Source organism: Meleagris gallopavo, chromosome 2 (genome assembly GCF_000146605.3).
Source record: "Meleagris gallopavo isolate NT-WF06-2002-E0010 breed Aviagen turkey brand Nicholas breeding stock chromosome 2, Turkey_5.1, whole genome shotgun sequence".
NCBI lineage: Eukaryota > Metazoa > Chordata > Aves > Galliformes > Phasianidae > Meleagris > Meleagris gallopavo.
Genome location: NC_015012.2, coordinates 40,101,409 through 40,120,504, shown reverse-complemented (window position 1 = coordinate 40,120,504; position 19,096 = coordinate 40,101,409). Strand labels below are relative to the sequence as shown.

Sequence of the window (19,096 nt, the reverse complement as noted above, 5' to 3'; positions counted from 1 at the left end):
CGCCTCGGGGCGGGATCTCTCCTCGCCGCCCTGCGCTGCCGCACGTCAGCGGAGCCGCGGCCTCGCAGTCGCCGGAGCCCCGGAGCGGATCGGAGGTGAGCTGCACCACGAAAGGTAGAAAGCTGTTTTTCTGTCGCTGTTCAGAGGGGTTTTTGTTGGTTTGTAAGGTTACGAGGGCGGGGCTGTTCTCTTGTATGCCGTCATTGCAGAATTGTAGCCTTGTGGCCCGTGGGACTATAAGCTGGGAGCTGTAGAAAAGTTGGTGTGCTGTTGTTCCTCCGTCTGTTAGCTGTAAAACCTGTGAGATTTAAGTGACATCTCAGCGGAAGTGATGCGGTTTGTTTTGATGCTAGCAGGTTACCAACAATTTAGTAGTAGCTGTTTAAGGTAATTGTACAGTCCTCGTGGAAATCATCTGAAGCTTCAAAGCACCCTTGATTGGCATTTAAATTCGGTCAGCTGCATTCTTTGGAAGTCTTCGGCAAGGTTTAGAGCTCGTGCATTGAGTGCAGCTGTTGTGCTGCAGAGGCTGTCTGGGCAGCAGCGTGCAGTGAGGGAGAGGAAAGCGTGCAGGAGCCTTCATTGTGTAACAGTCCCTTCCCTCTCTGCCCTGCCGCAGCAGCTTGAGCCGTCGTGTAGGTAAGTGCTGTAAAGAGCTGAGCGTTCATACAGTAACAAAAACTTGATGAAAGTACACAGGCTTCTTCAGTGACAATATGCCGCTTTTGGTCAGAGAAATAATCCACACATCGTTTAGTGTGCTGTGTTTTCTCAGTAAATAACCAGCTTTTACTGAAGTTGCTTGATTTGATGTGAACAAAAACTGATTCCTTCCAAGAATGAAACATACTAACTCTAAATCGTTTTGTATTTGCAGAGTACTGGACTTGACAATAGGAAGAATCAGAGTAAAACTTAAGAGCCATGGCAGCACGCTGGAGGAGAATCCTGATAGTATTTGTGGCAGCTCAAGTACTATGTTTGGTAAATACCTTTGAGGAAGAGGATGTACCTGAAGAATGGATTCTTCTTCATGTTGTTCAAGGCCAGATTGGAGCAGGAAACTACAGCTACTTGAGACTAAATCATGAGGGAAAGATAGTACTTCAGATGCAGAGTTTAAAAGGTGATGCGGATTTGTATGTATCTGATATGACTCTTCACCCCAGCTTTGACGAATACGAGTTACAGTCTGTTACTTGTGGCCAAGACATTGTCCATGTACCAGCACACTTCCGCCGACCAGTGGGAATCGGGATTTATGGTCATCCCTCCCACCAGGAGAGCGAGTTTGAAATGAAAGTCTACTATGATCGAACAGTTGTACAGTATCCATTTGGTGAGGCTTCCTACAATCCAGAGGAGATGGAGGCAAACCAGAAATACTCGCACTCTACAGAAGATGAATCTCAGGATGAAGAGTCTGTTTTCTGGACTATACTTATTGGAATCTTGAAGTTAATACTTGAAATTCTTTTTTAAATTGGTACATGATGGACTAAATCACATTTCAGTTTGTGAAATTGAACGCAAATAACTTTCTATAATATTTAATACTCTTTATTGTTTCCTGAAGAGGTATTCAGGTTACTTTTCGTAAATCAGAAGGAAAGTGGTGGGGAGAAAAAAAGCCATATTTAATTTTATATTGTAAGTTTTTTTCCCTAAAAAAAAACTGTAAAATGAGCAGCAACTGCACTATTTGCAGTATTCTTCAGAGATCAGGGCTTAAAGATGAATGTAGAGTTGGGGATCCCTAAAACAGGTGCTTAGGAAAAATTAACTCTTAGTGATTTTCTATCATTCCTTTCTTGATAAAGAGTGAAATACAAACTGCTGCTCTGTAGTCCCCCCTCAATTTGGAGCATATTTAAAAATCAATCCTGCTCTTCTGACAGGTTACCTTCAGTATAACTAACAAGCAATGGCTTTGAAGCGTACTCAAGTTGAGGGATGTAGGGTGAAGGAAGGAAGGAAAAACCAGCCGAATAAGGGGATAGAGGGGCTATAATTTGACTGCTTGTGCTGTACATCAGTCATATGTAAGCAGAGACCTGTCCAGTCATTCACCACCTCTGCAAATCCATGACCTGAATCAAGTGCATGTTACTTCAGTATTACAGTAGGGAGGGTAAGCCTTCAGCCTTCAGCTGTTGTTACTTGTCAGTAGAACATTCTCATTCCTCATTAAAAGCAATGCAGTATATAGTACCTTAAGCCTGAGAGGTATTTTCTTACATCTCCCCTTTATAACTTTTTGAGATTGATTTTTTTTTTTTTAATTGTTTACAGTTCCTTTTTTTTTCCCCTGTAAATTTATATCAATAATTCATTAGTTTGCAAAGAAAATTTTTGCTGAAAGGAATTTTCAGAATATTGTAAGAAAGTCAAATCGTCTTCACTTTTTCTCTCAAAGTTAGTCTTTTCCAGGACTACTTTTTGCCTTTTTTGAGTCTTTCAAAATAACTAATTGCTATGCAAATAGTATGTATTTAAATTGCTCTGTAATTTTCTTTTCACAGAGCTTACAGATGGGTGCACTGAAATAAATAAGTGTGGTACTACAATTTTATACAAATGGTGCATGTACCATTTAAATTTCATTATATAAAGCCTTTTCTTTTCGAACAGGAATTTGACTTTTTTGTCTAGATAGCTGACAGGACATGATTAGAGACTTGTCTCACAAAAATGGTTATATAGCCAAAATTATAAGTTTATTTGATAAAAAGAAAAACGCAGTGGTATTGTTCCTCTTAAAAGTGGTTGGTTAAATAGCACCAAAGTATCACTTTAATTTGTGCAGTTAAATTTTGAAACAGCAAGGTTTTTTAGGGGAGTTTAGCCTTCCTTGCTGTTTTTCCCCCTTCTTCCTCCTCTTCTGGGTATGGGAGGGTCTTTCTGACAACAATCACAAATCCAGCGACCTAAGAAAAGAAAGTTATCAATTAATGGGAAACTACCTTTTTTGTATTCACTCATCTACTTATGCACCTTTCACCATTTTAATAGATTCTCAGCAACTTGTAGCACTTCCTTTAATGTATAAAACCAGTTCTTCTTTAAAACGTTAAGTATCTTTTCTAAAAGGTACAGAAAGCAGCATGTACAGTTCACCATCCCTTGCAGACTCACTGCATGTAACAGTTGGTTACTCTAACACCTGCGGATCTCAAGAAATACCAGCATTGCTAAGGCAGTGGTTATTAGAAAAGAAATGACAAACTACGAGGTTACACGTTGGATTTTCATATGAATGACCGCAGTTCAAGGTTATGGGTGGTTACAGCAGAAAAGAATGGCAGTTGAAGAATGTTGCTATTGTGCCACAGGGTAGGAGGGCCTGTTTCCCAAACTAATGTGAGTTATTTCAGTGCAGCTGGGCAGCGCGGATAAAAGTGCTGGCAGGGGTTCAACACCAGACCTTGTACTAAAACCTGTTAACAGAGGGAACAGTAACGGCTTGAGCAAAGAGTAAGAATATTAACTATTTATATTACAACAGCTGGAATCTCAAAAGCTGCTTTGCTCATTTTAAAGTTTTGTAGGAATATTATCTATTTTGCTTAGATTCTCTCCTTAAGTCAGAATGAAAGTTGAATCAGCCACAGAACCTGGACTGAAGTGAGAGCAAGCTCTAGTGCTTTCCCAAATGGGAATATATATTGAGGTAATAGTTACAGGGAATACTGTCACTGAATACGTCATCACGAACGTAGCATGGATTTAGTATATGTGAAAAGCAATGCTGCTACCAGTTATGCCTCTGAAGTTTTCTTTACACTGCCTTGAGTTGGACAGGAGATACCAATGAGCAGTTTATTCAAAGATATAAGCTGCCTGAAATTTAGGTACCTCACTTCCAACTTTGACATCTAAGAATAAAAAGAGCAAGGAAAGGTGTTTAAAAAGGTGTCTACAAATACTATATTAAGCATACTTTTTAATTTAGAAATTAAAATAATAGCACCCTTTATTAATGTGAAAGCTGTATTCCAGCAATATGCAGCAATACAGGCGTCTTTACAGGTTTCTTTTAAGAAAAGAGGTAATTATTCTCAGTATTCTGTGGAAATATTTATTTAAAATAGCTCCAAGTGGGTCTGGATTTTGTTGTAAAAGCCAATTATATCTCTTATTCAGGAATTGCCAGGTTAAACTGTGCATAACCAAATATACAGAAATAAAGCTTATGAAAAAATGGGACCCTACTGGATGCTTTCCAACACTGTTCATCCTTACCCTTCACACAGCTTTTAAACTTCTTTCAAAAGCAACACATCTATTCTGACAGAATCCCCAGGACTCAGAGGAGGTGGAAAGAGAACAATTAAATCTTTATTACCTGAGGGAATAGCGTCAAGCCCCACACAAAAAGTGTGATAACCACGGTCACATACATCACAGAACATCATTTCTTCTTCATGGTGAGGCTGCCCACATATAATGCATGTTTTACACTCCATACATTGCCAAGGGTAAGTCTTAATCATAGCAACAAGCTCCGGGGTCATATCAAGGCAAGAAGGGTGGCCTAGATTAAAACCAATATTATTACTATGTCTGAAATGAAATGAAAAACTATTTAGACTGCTTTTACAGAAGCTGAAGCCAAGCTCACCTCCTGGTGAGATCTGATAGTACACTGAACGTGTCAGTACATCTAACATTAAATAGGAAGCTTTAACGAAGAGAGAACAGGCAACGGAACTGTTGTACACAAGTACAAATATTTCCACCAAAAAGCTGTCAGAGATACTCCCTTAGGAATCCAGTTAGCCATACAGATACTTACCACTGTTGTCACACTGGGAGCAATGTATAAGAGCTTCAGCTTTTCCTTTCTTGTTGGACTCCTTACCCTTCAGACAAATTCCACATATAGCATTTGGAATGACCTTTGGCTGGAAGGGTAGAAGAGGACTATAAATTCATTCCAGAAGAATTCACAGATTTAACAGGAAATGTATCTCCTTAACTCTTAAAATTAATGATTTAGCTGCTGGGTGAACCTTAGTACATAGGACAATAACTGACAATGAGTGATGTTTCAATCTTTGATTAACTATGTACAATTTTGCACTTGGCACACCTGTAGTGAGCATGGTGTAAATTCAGCTGGAGTAGAGCATGTAGTAGTGTCTTCCTCTGAATTCATCAGCTAACAATCCTCTACATGTAAATTACATGATGTAACATTAAAAGTTTCAGGGATTTTGTATTTTTTTTCACCGAAATAGAATACTTCTTTACGAATGGCCATGCAGATTTTCCATGTGGAATAAATTAAACACCCTTTGCATCGACTCTCTAAATATAAAAATTTAATCACAAAAGCAATAAACTAGATTTTTGTATCATTAGTTTTAAAGTATCTGGCTAACTATATTATATACTGCTACCCTTCCTTCTTGTGTCCAATCGTAACAGCAGTAAGAAATACACACCACTGTATCTAATTATAGTTTTATAATATTTCTAAGAGATCATCTGGAGCCTATCTGGGTGCATGAGATGCATTTAAAAGGTAAGAGAGAAATAGGAGCCTGTTAAACTGAGCAACGTTTGTGGATTAATTCTGTGTCCAAAACCAAAAGACAAACCAACAGAGTTCTAACCCAATGATGATCAAAGAAGATACAAGGCATTACATTTTTCAGAAACATCTTCGTGAGGACCAAAGAACAACCCAAGCATTATGAACTTGACGCATTTCAGTACACTGTTGAGTTTTGACCACTGCTTAATAATTTCAAACCCAATTTCTCACTAATTTCAATATAGTCCTCACTGATTTTAACGACTATTGCCAGAGTTTTGAAAAGAAATGCTGCTGCAAAGACACAGCTTTGTGTCTAGAGGGAATTCAAGGCATATTCCATTTTTTGTGGGATCAAATGGCTCATCAGTAAGCAAGAACAGTCCCAGTCAACTACCAACCATTTGTGGGGAGAAGAATGAAGTTTAATTAAAAAGAAAAAAAGAAAAAAAGTAAAAGCAAAGAAGTATATATTTAAAAACAACAAACAAAAAGCAGATCTTTTGTAATGCAACTTATAGTTAAGTGCATCTATTGCCCCTGCCAGTTTTTATTCCAGTACCTACATTGAGTTAAAAAACAAGAATAATCTGAACTCATATTTAAGTGGTCAGGACACATTGCTTAAAGATTTATGAAATGTTCCATCTGTTTAAGTAAAAACACAGTTACTGTCTCTGATGTTGACTGGTCTAAACAGTTTTAATTTAAAAAAAACAAAAAACAAAAAACCCAACCATATCAACTCTTGGTAACTTCCTACAAAAGATGACAGAGGCATTCATACAGACTTTTTTTGCTTATTTATTTTAAAAAAGCATAGTCAACCTGTTTTATACATAAATATAATAAAACAATAAAAGAAGTCTAACATTCACAAAAGTCTCTACAAAGTAATAAATATAATGGAAACAAAAACACACATAAAATCTCTTACTGTGAACTAATCTATGTGTCCTACATGTATACCTTTATACCCTGCTCCTCTTAACAAAAGTGGCACATGCTTAAACTTTGTCAGTGTTGCAGCATCTACCCTTCTGTTGTTCAGCCTACATTCTAATTTATATCATGGTTGTGTTTTTATCTATTTTCTAAGTAAATCAAGCCTTTCTAGAATAGCAAGTGCACTTCTCTAATCAGACTTCTAGTTTGTTACAAATTTGTATCTCACTGCCTTTAATATTCAGCAGCATACTCCCTTGTACTCCATCAAAACTAAAGTGAGCTACTTTCTGGTCACTGTACTTGCATCAGGGTACGTGCATTAACACTCTGCTCTATATATTTCTAAAGTCAGACACTGATACAGGTGCATTAATTAAATCTGCTTCCATCTACACTTACTTCACTAAATTGTGTTTATTAGAAATCGTGCATTTAGGGGGTGGGTAGGATGGGAATCACAGCCTATTAATAATACAGTTCCAACAGTATGGAAGTAATTTTTTTTCTTTTTTTTTTATTAAAAAGGAAAAAAAAAATGAAAGATTTCACATTTTTTAACAATTCAAGTTCTGCTATCATAAATGGCTTTTAGAAACACTATGAGTGAAGTGTTATCAAAGCCAAATGGGAATTCATAATATCCCATCGATTATATTTTGCTTTGTACATATTCATCTAATCAGGGTAAGGAAGGGGGGGCAAAAGAATGCAGGTCAAATAGATGATTGCTCTGTCAGTTTTAAATCTCCATGCTGCTGTGCTGCAGCTCTCAAAGTCAGCATTTCAATTATGCCATTTTTGCAAGGTCTTATTCTGAACACAAAGCATTCCACTTGCACATATATAGACCCAAAATAGAAGTGTTGTAAAATATAGTTTCTCAATACATTTCAGTTTTATGTGCAAACAAAAAAAAAAAACCAAAACAAAAAAAACCAACCAAACAAAAAACAAACAAACAAAAAAAAAACAAAAATGAAAACCTCCTTTACTTTCAACAATACCCTGTGTGTGCAATTGCAATAGCCAGTCCTGCAGCAACAGACTTGCTACTTGTAATGTGACAAAACATCAACACATTCTAATCCTTCTTTGTTTAAGAACTGATAATAAGAATGCCTCCATACAAAATACATTATTTCTTTTACTTAAAATTTAACTCCGTGGAAATGTGTGAATCCTGTAATACTCACAATGTGTCTATAACTATACATTTGCATTCTGATGCCACAGCAATTATCCTTCAATTAAACCACAAGTAACCAAATTTACTGTCCTACAAAAATAGTCAGATATTAGAGAATGATACAGAACAAAAGTATTACAAAGTCTTAGAATTCACAGGGACAACATTTTAAATCAGTTAAGTTTTTAGCTCAAAGTGCCTTAACATTCAGGCACGTGTGGTATATAATTATCTTGAGTTTTTAACTGACTAACAAACAAGTCTTTCTGTCTTACTAGCTAAAGTGTCTCATATAATCGAGTTTACTGAAAGCATTTAAACACTCCCATGAACAAGAAAGCCAGTCCTCCCAACACAGCATCACCACCTTGACCTAACAATGGACTGAGGGCTGAGGCAGGCAGGATACAGCTGCCATTGAAAAGATGTGGCACTGTGAATTTCCAGTAACAGATTGTTACTCATGCAGTCGGTGATTTTGAACCCATAATTACTATGGGAATCCATTTCCGAAATGCAATGCTGTATACCACCAATATAACTTTTTTTAAAGTTCTGTTGTTTAAAATTATTTTCTCTATGCATTCAAAAGGCCATGCATAGATTAAACTAAAGCAAATACTCAGAAATCTCAAAGTTAAGTGAAACTTCTTTACGTAAACCAGTGGCACACAATCTCTAACATCAAGGTAAACAAAGCTAAAAGAATGTCAAGTGCCATTGTAGGATTTCATGTTCATGGGAACATAGGTATGCATTCTGAGTCTACAACAATTTGTGAAGTTACATATAAAAAATAAACTTATGGTACCACAGTCTAAATCTCCATAGTTTGCATACTTCTTTTAAGTTTATGAAAGACAAAGCACAATTGGAGCTTGACACCTGCTATGAATTTTTACAGTTACTGTATGTAGAGAAAATTTATCAGAGCTCTCCAATTCTTGTTGTATATTAGCTTCTTAGTTTATAGCTTATTTATTGTTAACTTGGTGCCTATAGATCAGAAACAGTTTTGAATACAGAATGCAAACCATCGACAACACACTCTTGCTGAGAAAGTTTCTTGATATGTATGATCTCGCCACTGACAAACAGTTTTCTTTTTCATAACCTCTCTTAACATGCACTCCTGTTTGTTCTATAAACCTTATGTTAATATAATGTCTTTCTTCTCTATAGGCGTATTCCTGCTCCTGTATGTCACAGGAAAATTCTTATTCCTTTCAGTGGAACAGGATTGGACATCATGTTTTAGAAGTGTTAAGTTATATTCAAAACACTTCTTGTTAAGCAGAGAAACAATAATGATAACACATGTCGATTTCTGTTTCTTCTGAAAAGTATCAATCTTCTTAACATCTCATTTTTTTTTTTTAATTATTCTACAGTAATACTGATGATTTGTGTCTTAGGTTTGGCAATTACTGCTTCATAGCTCAAATGTATTAACATCTTAACTGAGTCAGATAAAAGCATATTGCCTACAAACTTTTCTACATAGTATGAACTACATAAAATGCTCTTTTCCATATAGTGTTAAAGTGGTTATGTAGTGTTGCCTGTACAATTGTTGCAAGCTTCTTGCCTTTCATCCTATACATCACAACATCTCAAGATGAAAGACTATTTAAAATGAACATTATAACAACATGTTCAGCCACATCGCTGCACTTTACAGCACTGATCTCTAGGTATGTACTGAACAGTACAAAAATAACGGATACCAAGTGCTAGTTTTGAACTTGCAAGTAATTCTGACTGGCATGTCAAAGTCAAGGCAGACAGAAAGATGTAGAGTTCCAATGACCAGTCCACAATGCATTTTTCTAGTGTAACTGCCTAGGAATCAGAGAAGTTAACAGAAACAGAGGCCGCTGTATAGCTGGAGTACAGGAGAGGCCCATGTGAAATAAAAGCCAAAAGGAAGTAAGGAAGCAAACAGAAGGAGCACACAACAGGAGAGCAGCTAGTGAAGTACAGCAAGCAGAAGTTCCATAATACTGAAATACAAGTATTTCAGGGAGAGGCTGGTCAGTAAAGATGTTCAGTCAGGGGCTTTTTTCTTCTACCTTGTACCCAGGAACTGATTTGGGTAATACAGAACGTTTGGAACCATCTTTTCTTGGAGTAGCACTTTTGTCTCTTGTTTTTTGTCTTCCCTGAAAAGAATCTTCCTGGTTGTCTGTGGCGCAATCACCTTCAGATACATTGCCAGACGAATTGTCCTATAATGAAAATACCATAGCTATATTTTTTACTTTTTTGGATAGACAGACAAGTCTTTTGTATGCCCCTTAGAGCCGACTAAGGTAAAAGAAGGACATATCTTTCCTTCTACAAAAGCATGGGGTACATCACGATATAAAACATCTTTTCTCGTAACCTTTATCTATTTGTTTTCATGCTAACAGACTGGCATCAGCAATAACAGTAATGCTTTTTCAGTTATCTTGATAGCATAGTGGGATACACTAGTTCTTTGAACCATTTTCCTTTGATAGTCAGCAAGAAATCAATTATATGCAAGATATTTACATAACAGAGGGCCAGCAAAAAGTTAAAAGTGCCCTGGCCATGCATTTAAAGTGTTATTACCAAACAGCGCTATCTCAAATTAAATATGCAAAGGTTTTTTCTGCTACCCTCATCTGTCGTTTTCACCAGGAGCACCCTAAATATTTCATGTGGATTGCAGCAGAAGAATGCCAAAGGCAAAACATGCTTCAACACTTAATACAGAACCAAACATAAATTTTATGCTGCAGTTAAATAATTTTTTGAGGAATGGGAAGGTAAGAAATAAGGGGAAGAGGTTCAAAGAAAGTGAGAGACCAACATAAGCATAACTGAGAGCAGCAGCACAAGATTTTTCTCAGAGAAGCGTTAATAAAGGCCTCCAAAAAGCTCCAGCAGAAAACAATACAATCAATCACATTTCTTACACTAAAAATTGAAAGGCCGTGTAACAATGGTGCCCTACAGTAACAGGCACTCTGCACAAGCAAAGTAATCTGCCTATGCCCCAGAACCTAAAATCAAAACCGACTAAACAGACACAGGACAAAAGGAGAAGCATAACAAAAGCAAAGCCAACTACATGGTAAAAAGAAATTGTATGTTTCACAGCTGTTGGGTGTTTTTATTTATTTTTTTAAGTATGGCAGGGTTATTTAGGACAAATCCACTAAAACACTACAGACCAGAAAAACTGCTACCTGATTCCAACGATGGGGAGGGGATAAAAGGAAAAAGCATATTATAGGACTCAATAGGGAGAATGGCAGGCAGTTCAGGACTCAGGAAAAGAGGCTTGAGAACTGTCTACTTTCGTATTCAACAGTTATTTTGCCCAAACAATACCTTCCAATGATTACTAAAGAAGCCCTGCTCTATACCAAACTCACTTCATAAGAATCTCCTTTCAAATATTCCCTACACCTTTCCCACAGAAGCACATTTTCCTTTTTGTATTCTTTCATCAAAAAGCCATCTGAACTTCTGTGGAAAATGAAAGGATAACCTGCTCAGTCCAATTACTTTTCTTTGCCGTTCATAAAAATGGAAGGCAGCAGAAATGGGAACTAGAAACAGGTGATTAAAGACCAACTATTAAAACAAACAAACAAACAAAAAAACTTCACAACCTGGAGTACGATTAAACCAAATTTTTGTGTTGAAATTTAAGATGCTAATTACTTTTTCTTTCCCCAAAATGCAAGCAAAAAGGGCATATTAACACTATCACTTCAATTCTACAAGCTGACCCCTTCCATTCTTCTTTAGTTATGAGTATTTTGTGAATATTTATCAATAAATATTCATATGGAGAAATTTCACATTTTTTTACCCTCTATCAATTACTACTATCTAACATTTTAGTCAGCTGAACTAGAAGTTGTTAAATGCACCTGCGATTTTATATTCTGTTTTTCTTAGAATTAGGGCTTAATTTTTAGAAGATGGTCAGCACCAATACACCGACAACACCAATACCAATGATTTAGTTGTACCTGGACAGCTCATCTGAAGCACAACTGTTCCTGAGTATCAACAAACACTACCAAGGTAGGTACGTGAAACTTTCACTTATATTCCAGTAACAGTTAATTTGAAGTTTGCATAAGTAAAGAAAACATACACACCTATTAAAGATTTATCATAAAACAACACCAAAACTGCTTTCAAACTTTTCTTTAAACTGCAACAATAAAGTAACTGTTTCTGTATTGAATACTTCCTGCTTTTACTTCATAGGAAAACACAATAAACAAGGCTATTAAGTCCTTTGGTTTAGTGATAGGATACATTCTATGAAACTAAAATAGCAAAATATGCTAGGAACTGAACTGAAATTCACTCCTCTCAGAAATGCTAGCAGCCAGACCTGTCACTTGAGGAAAAGGCTGTAAGAAGGAAGTTTCTTCAAAACTTATTTAAAAAGAAGAAAAAAGGGGCCAGATATTCCAGAGATTTGTTTGACTTACTTCAAAAACAGAGCAAAATGGAAAGTTGAAGAGAAACGTTATAAAATAGAGAAGTACTAAAAAGATGAGAATTTTGAGTTTGCAATTCTACTTCAATTTACAAACGTTAAAAGATTCTAATAAGAAATTACTGAAACTAGAAAAGGCAAAGAGAAAGGATTATTTTTGTTGTTGAAGAATACTTTCAATTTGTCTCACCGAATTGCCTTTGGTTTTCCGTTTCTCGTCACCTCGCCCTTCCTCTGCATCATCTGAATCCCCATCACTGTCTAATGCAGGCAGCTCTGGATCCAAAGGGGGTTCGTAAAGAGCTGTGTTTAATGGTAAGTAACGAAGTTCATCTGGAGAATATCTAAAGTTATTAAATAAATAAATGAATGCCTGTGCACTTTATGCACAGATATTACTCACAAAATATACAAGAAAATTAGAAAGAAAGAGTAAGAAATGTAAATAACTCCAACCCTCCTTTTCAGGGAAGCACATATAAACATGCACTTCTAAAAAGATGGGAAACTTACTTATTTATCCCCACAAATGTTATACTATTTAGTACTTGTCATCTTTGTGTAGGCAGCTATTCGTGGAACACAGGAAGAGTATATTTGAATGTTGCAAATCTGTGCAATCATAAAAGATCACCTGAATGTCTACAGATTTTTAATCAATCCATGCCAACAAGCCATATACTTTGTTTATAGAAGTATATAGCATCAGTTCTAACCCAGGGCAGACAAAGAGTTGGGGTCCAAAGCAAAATAAGTTGGTAGATTCCAGATCAAGTTTCATTCAAGGGGAAAAAAATGCAAATAAAAATAACTACAGGATAACGTCAAGATTTAACCAGATTATCTGAGCGGGCTGAATTTCAGGCACCACATTACATCAGAGGAGGGGACACTCTCACAGCAAGTATTTACATATGTGATGTTGACAAAAGTCCCCATGCTGCACATTTATTAGACTAGCAAGTGCCTCAAGCATAAGAATAATTCAAAACTTTGCTGCAAATATACTCAAATGTTTTCCACCAGCCAGATGTAGAGATCAGTGCAAAAGAAACAGCAGTTGCAATGCTTTTAAAATACCTTTTGTAGTACTCCTGGAACTGGCCGGGTATGAGAGCCACTGGATAAGGACTAACCTTTGTTCTCTCTGTTGGCAAGATTTTGTATTTTCCTTGAGGCACCTGGATAATCTGTTGTTTAACACAAAACAATGAAGTTCTTGTTTTGTAAACTTACGAACTTTCCTTACCCTCCATTCCCTGCAAATATTTTTGGATGTGCCAGTTTATCCCATTTACTCAATCAGAACAGCAACCTGAGCTCTCCCATAGAAAATACAATTCATTAAAATGACAAGAGATCCCACTCATAAAACAGTATTAAGATTTAAGTCTAATCAGGATGTGCTTGGTGAACTGAAAGAGGTAAGACTACTTCTAATAGTACAGCATGTAAAATCATTTAAAAAAAAAATTAGCAATTGAAGCAGTAATCCTGAACTTTTGTGAGAAGCATCTTTGATGTTAATTATTATTGAGGGTCCAAACTGGCAACAACTGGTAGCAACAATACTGCCATTTAATGTCAAAATCAGACTGTGCCACTAGAAAATCCCATTAATAATAAAATACATGAAAAAGAACCTTATAGAAGCCTTCTTTCCTTAGAAACAAGTCAAAGGAATTATTCATTATCTTGTTTGTAATGTATCACTGTCAGGAAGATATTACCTTCCCAAAATATATCACCTTACTGAAATAATTTGCACAGACAAAATGTTACATCTAACAAAAATAAGGGTGTAAAATTTGATACAGAGCATTCTTTTAGATAAACAGCTTACTTTTTAAATAAATATACTGTTCAGAGAGAATTTTAGAAGCATTCCAAAAAAGAACTGGCCATTTACATGAACAGATATAACAACAGAAGCTTCTTAACCTAAACATCCTCTGAATTTTATGCTGTTACCAGCAGATTAGAGACAACAAAGGAAAAGCTTACTTGGATAGAAGTTACAAAAAGTTTTATATTAAATGTACTTGAAATTATTCTTTTTAACCATGGTGTGAAATGGTTAAAGCCCCTATGTCTCTGTGATGAGATTAATCAACCCCCTGAATGATAAGATTGTTAGAAGGGTTCTAAGAAACACGCTTACTAAAACATGGAGCTACCTTTTGGCACTGATATAAAAATTAATTTGCCTACATGTGTCTGTAAATCAAAATAGGCTCTTCTCTCTTCCATTCGCTCTCGGTTTAAATTGCTGTTGAATTCCGCAGCCTTCTTGGCAGCTTTTTTAATATATTCTGGAACTTTACTGGCTTCTACTTTCTGTGTGTTCTGCTGCTGCATTTGCTGAAACAAAAACAACCTTATTAGCTTACACACATTTCACTACCAGTTTGTGAACGCTTTTTTATATATTCCATGTTACAGATCTGGTTCACTTAACATATGCAGTTTACTCACAGAGTACTCTTTATAATGATCTGTTATTCGCTGACGTTCTTTCTCTTGCAGTATAACAGAATACTCGGCATGTTTGGCAGGGTATTCTTTAATCATAAGATCAATTACTTCATCACTACGCAAAGCTGTTAGACCTAAAATAGATAAAAGCAACAATGATGCTATCTGGCAAAACTAACTGTGGGTTATTTATATCTCACAATCATCAACTGAAGTTTTTGAGCAGCTAAAGACAATAACCTACTGTGCACAATGTCTCACCCTCTATCACATAGGAGTGAACTTACGACATTTAGCTTTCAAGTCTGATTAAGGCTTTGCTTCTCCCCAGGGAGGAAAGATTCTTCCCTTGCTTACAACTACAGAACCCAAACTTCATCTTCAAACTGACTGTCACCTACTAAACTCCCCTAAGAGTTGCTGAAAGCAGGACCTGGTGACATTTGCTTCAGTTTCTTGTACTGGTGAATGGTTAGTTACGCTGCCTCGCACTATTTAATTGTGAGGTCAGGTTCTTCATACAAATCAAAAAAGAACCACTGTGAGGTCAATTCAGAGCAGCAAACTGCACACAGATGCCTGACTCCTGATTAAACTATTTCAAGTTCAGAAGTCAGAACGTGTCATTTTGCAGCTATCAAGTCACTCAGAACACCTCTTCAGAAGCTTCCAATGCAACTAATCTCTGTTGACAACAGGATAGAATTTGGCATATGTTATCACAGGGACAGCTGACGCAGCACATGCCTCTACTGTATACCTGAGATAGAATATAGCATTTTGCTTCTTCTGATACAAATTAGATATTGTTATATCCTGCATATTTAAGTAAAACTTTCAAGAGAGAAACAAAAGTAGTGTACCAAGGACTGTTAATTTATAAAATGATGTAACATCTGCACAGATCCATGGGTACACTGGGGAAAAAAAAAAACTGACAGGCATCCTTTAATTTTTAACACACTCCAAGTCACACATATTAGCAGAGAAAGAACAAATACTTGCAGTTCCTTCAATATAAAATGCATTCATGACACTGTTTTATTGCACATACACGTAAGTGGCTTAATATTCACCCTTCTGACACCTAAGACATAAGCTCAACTCTATAAAATACACTAATGTTTGCTGAGTCACTACTAATTCAGCTTAACAAGAAAGATAGACTTTTTAGTTTAAAAAATCATGCTGTTCTTTTTCTGTTAAGAAGAAAAAAGGCTATAAGAGCTAATTTACAACATAGGTTTTACTAAGTAATTGGAACAGAAACAAAATTTATTTTTAACAATCAATATTGAGGATTGATATCCTTTAGCCAATTTACACAAACTAAAATAAAATATAAACTTGTTTTCATGTCAGAATTTACATTTTCATTTGTGAGTCATTCACTTCTCTACCAAAATGAATCACATTCTCAGTGTGTCATTTTTTATACTGTAACAAGGAATCTTTTTTTCCTCTTACCTAACGTGCACTGAGTCTCCGTGATAACATTTAGTTCTCTGAGGTAGAGTTTCTCCTTGTGAGACAAATCTCGTCGTTCTAGATCTTCAGAGAAAACAAAAGAAAAAACACAGCAACAGAAGTGCATAAAGTTACTCAAAATCTCCCATAAACAATGTTAAAGTATTTTGAGAATTTTGCTTTCAGGCAACAAGTCTGCACTATACAGGAAATGGAATACAAAGACAAAGCCAGCTTTACAGTAAGAAATCACCAACAAAATACTTCAAAATTAAGTTGAGGTCAGTTTTCAAAAGCTACTTGCTGATCTAACACTCAACTCATTCTTTTGTACAGATTTTTCAGTGGCAAGACTGAAAAGTCTTAAATTACTGTGAAAACTGTAGGGTACATTTCCAAAATGCCAGTAACAAAACCAAAAAGTACAACATACAAAACTAATTTTGCTATGATCTTTTTTAATTAAATGGACCGTTCTGCGGTCAAAAAGACACAGAGATTACATTCAAAATGTAAGACGACAGATTTTTAGAAGAAAGATTTAAAAAAACAAATACCTGGATATTTTCTTTTAAAGGAAGTCACACCCAAATATTCACTAACTTGCTCCTGAAGCATATAGTACTCCCCTGTTTCATCCGGTGGCCACTTGTACTCTATCAGGTTTTCAGCAGGAAAATAGCTGTATCTGAGCATAAGAACAACACCAGGAGAAATCAAAGAATGCAGGGAGAAAAAGACCAATAGCTACTTGCAAGACTCAATTCAGAAAGTTAAACAAAGAATATGAAAGAGTGGAGAAGAGCCAATGCTTCAACATATCGAACGAAACAGTAAGACTAGCAATAGAAGTATTGGTTACTGGTATACCAAAGTATTGGTATTACCCAAGGTCCTGACTAGAAGTCTCACAACTCCGAGAACTGTCTCCTGAGCCCATCCGCCGTCTTTTGGATGGCTGGCTGCCATCATTGGAATTTTCTTCGGTGTCATCCTGAAGCAAAAATGAAAATAGATATTAATCAATTTAAAGTACTGAATGGGTAATTTAGAACATCAAAAGCATTGTAAGACAATATGAAGTTTAGATATACCTGAAGTACTGAGCTATTTAATAATAGTCCACACAAAACTGACAGGACAGTTTACACAGCAAGTATAAGAACTGGAAGACAGTTTATGAAAAGATTGCGTAGCAAAAGCTTTTTGTTTATAGAGGGATTTAAAAAAACTCTAAAGCTACTGACTAGTAACGTTATATGACTCCTACCTATTCTGTGCTTGTTAGCAACAAATCTCAAAGCATCTAGTGATCAAACTTACATGATTACAAGTGAGAAACAAAAGACAGAAGCAGCCAAGCAAGTTGCATATAGTGAGCAGCAGTAGATCCAAGAACAAAACGACTTCAAATAAAACAAACTATGGACTAAAAGAAACGATGGACTAATATGAAAGCATTATTATCATAATAAATGTCAGTTCAAAAAATGATAAAATACAGACAACGTTCAAAATTCTCATACTGATTCTTACTGAATTAAAGTATTAATACACATGATGGCTTTCTGAAGTATTTGGAGCAGGTGGAGAACAACTGAAGAGAAACTGGAGCCAGTTACTATGTAGTCTCAGGAAAAAGCACCCATGACTTTTTAACTGTGTTTACTGTGGCATTTCACATTTTTAATAGAAATGCAATCTTATAAACTCAATTTCTGATCTTAATTCTATCACCATTACTACTGTATTTAAAAGGAATTGAATAGCTTAAGTCTCCCTTTATAAATGCTGAAGCAATCTTATCTTTTCAATGAAATATTAAGAATTAATTAGAAAGCCATAGACTGTATGTAAATTATCAATGCTATTTTGCTAACTTGCAGATCTTAATCATGAAACACTTTGTGTAGCGGAAGAGCTACTGCAAGTGTCTAACTTTGTGCTAAGAACAATGCTACCATTTTGGACGGCTGCTTTAACAGCTTTCAAGCAAAGCAAGCAATTGTTGATATATATATATATATATATATATACGTGTTTTGTAAGTTAATGTCATCCCTGAGCTGATTTGAATTAGGTGGCCGGCTTCTGCTGGGCACAGAAAGTCATTTAGTTTTCATACGGTCCCATTACAAAGGAATTTTGGTCTGAGCAGTTTGACCTAGATTTTAAATTTCTATTTGGATTGTATTTATAAGTGAGGAAAAAGAAACCGTTTCTCTGTTATTTTTTCAGGTATGCTGACTGTGTGATTCTCTTACTTCCTCAGTCAGAAGTGGGACTTAGATTGCTCTTCGCTACAACTAATGAATGCCCCAGCTCATTCCTTCCTTCCACACAGCACCCTGATGCACTCTAGAGTTTACAACTGCTGGACAAAAACACAACTATTAAAGTCATGCTTTCCTACAGCAAAGCCGATAAGAAACTTCAAAACGCTTTTCAATAAGAGCATCACACAAGTTTCTCCTTCCTGCTTCAAAGTTTTCTCTTTCTGAACGCCCTGTTTACACGACACGAGCACCCACACCGCAGGAGGAACGGCTGCCTCTGCTTCCTCCTCTGCTTTCGGTTTTACTCCCAGACGGACACAAAACACGCAGGGAAACGAGGCCGGCCGGTGCAAAGTACTCGGCAAACAAACGAGAACGCTCGCACCGCACTCTAAAGCGTGGTGCAGCTCAATCACGGACTGCATCGACGATTAAAAAAGGACAGTTCAACGCAAGACGCAGCCAAAAGAGGCCTTCCCCGCCTCGCAGAAGCACGCCCAGCAAACCCGCACGCTTCCTCGTTGGTTGGCTCTTTAAAGTTACAGAGCGAAGTCTCCGTACGCCAATCAGCTTCGAGAGCTCCGCCACGACGCTTTATTTTGTAACTGGCAGCCGGAACTACCCAAACCTCCTCCGAAAGTGCCCACCGAGCCGTGGCCGCGCGGCCGCTCGCAGCGGGACCCAAACTTCGCGGGTTGCGGCGCTCCGGC

General features: G+C 36.6%; 2 protein-coding genes across 5 annotated transcripts; one reads left to right on the top strand and one right to left on the bottom strand.

Moving 5' to 3' along the window:
- Positions 1–6: 6 nt before the first annotated feature.
- Positions 7–4,188, top strand: C2H6orf120 (chromosome 2 C6orf120 homolog). 3 transcript variants are annotated; one of them, XM_010707045.2, is made up of 2 exons: positions 7–95; positions 878–4,188. In XM_010707045.2, the coding sequence occupies exon 2, from the start codon at positions 925–927 to the stop codon at positions 1,480–1,482; it is 558 nt and encodes a 185-aa protein (XP_010705347.1). In that variant the 5' UTR covers positions 7–95; positions 878–924; the 3' UTR covers positions 1,483–4,188. The 3 variants fall into 3 exon arrangements, with proteins under 3 accessions (XP_010705347.1, XP_010705346.1, XP_019468380.1); XM_010707044.2 differs by having other exon boundaries at positions 7–114; XM_019612835.2 differs by lacking the exon at positions 7–95 and adding an exon at positions 223–639.
- Positions 2,799–17,128, bottom strand: PHF10 (PHD finger protein 10). Of its 2 annotated transcripts, XM_010707043.3 has the most exons (11): positions 16,998–17,128; positions 16,668–16,798; positions 16,111–16,194; positions 14,644–14,777; positions 14,380–14,529; positions 13,249–13,358; positions 12,359–12,512; positions 9,746–9,901; positions 4,796–4,904; positions 4,346–4,534; positions 2,799–2,927 (listed from the first exon to the last, which is right to left on the bottom strand). In XM_010707043.3, exons 1-11 carry the CDS (start codon positions 17,048–17,050, stop codon positions 2,842–2,844), a joined length of 1,356 nt encoding a protein of 451 aa, XP_010705345.1. In that variant the 5' UTR covers positions 17,051–17,128; the 3' UTR covers positions 2,799–2,841. The 2 variants fall into 2 exon arrangements, with proteins under 2 accessions (XP_010705345.1, XP_010705344.1); XM_010707042.3 differs by lacking the exon at positions 9,746–9,901 and having other exon boundaries at positions 16,998–17,126.
- Positions 17,129–19,096: the final 1,968 nt, after the last annotated feature.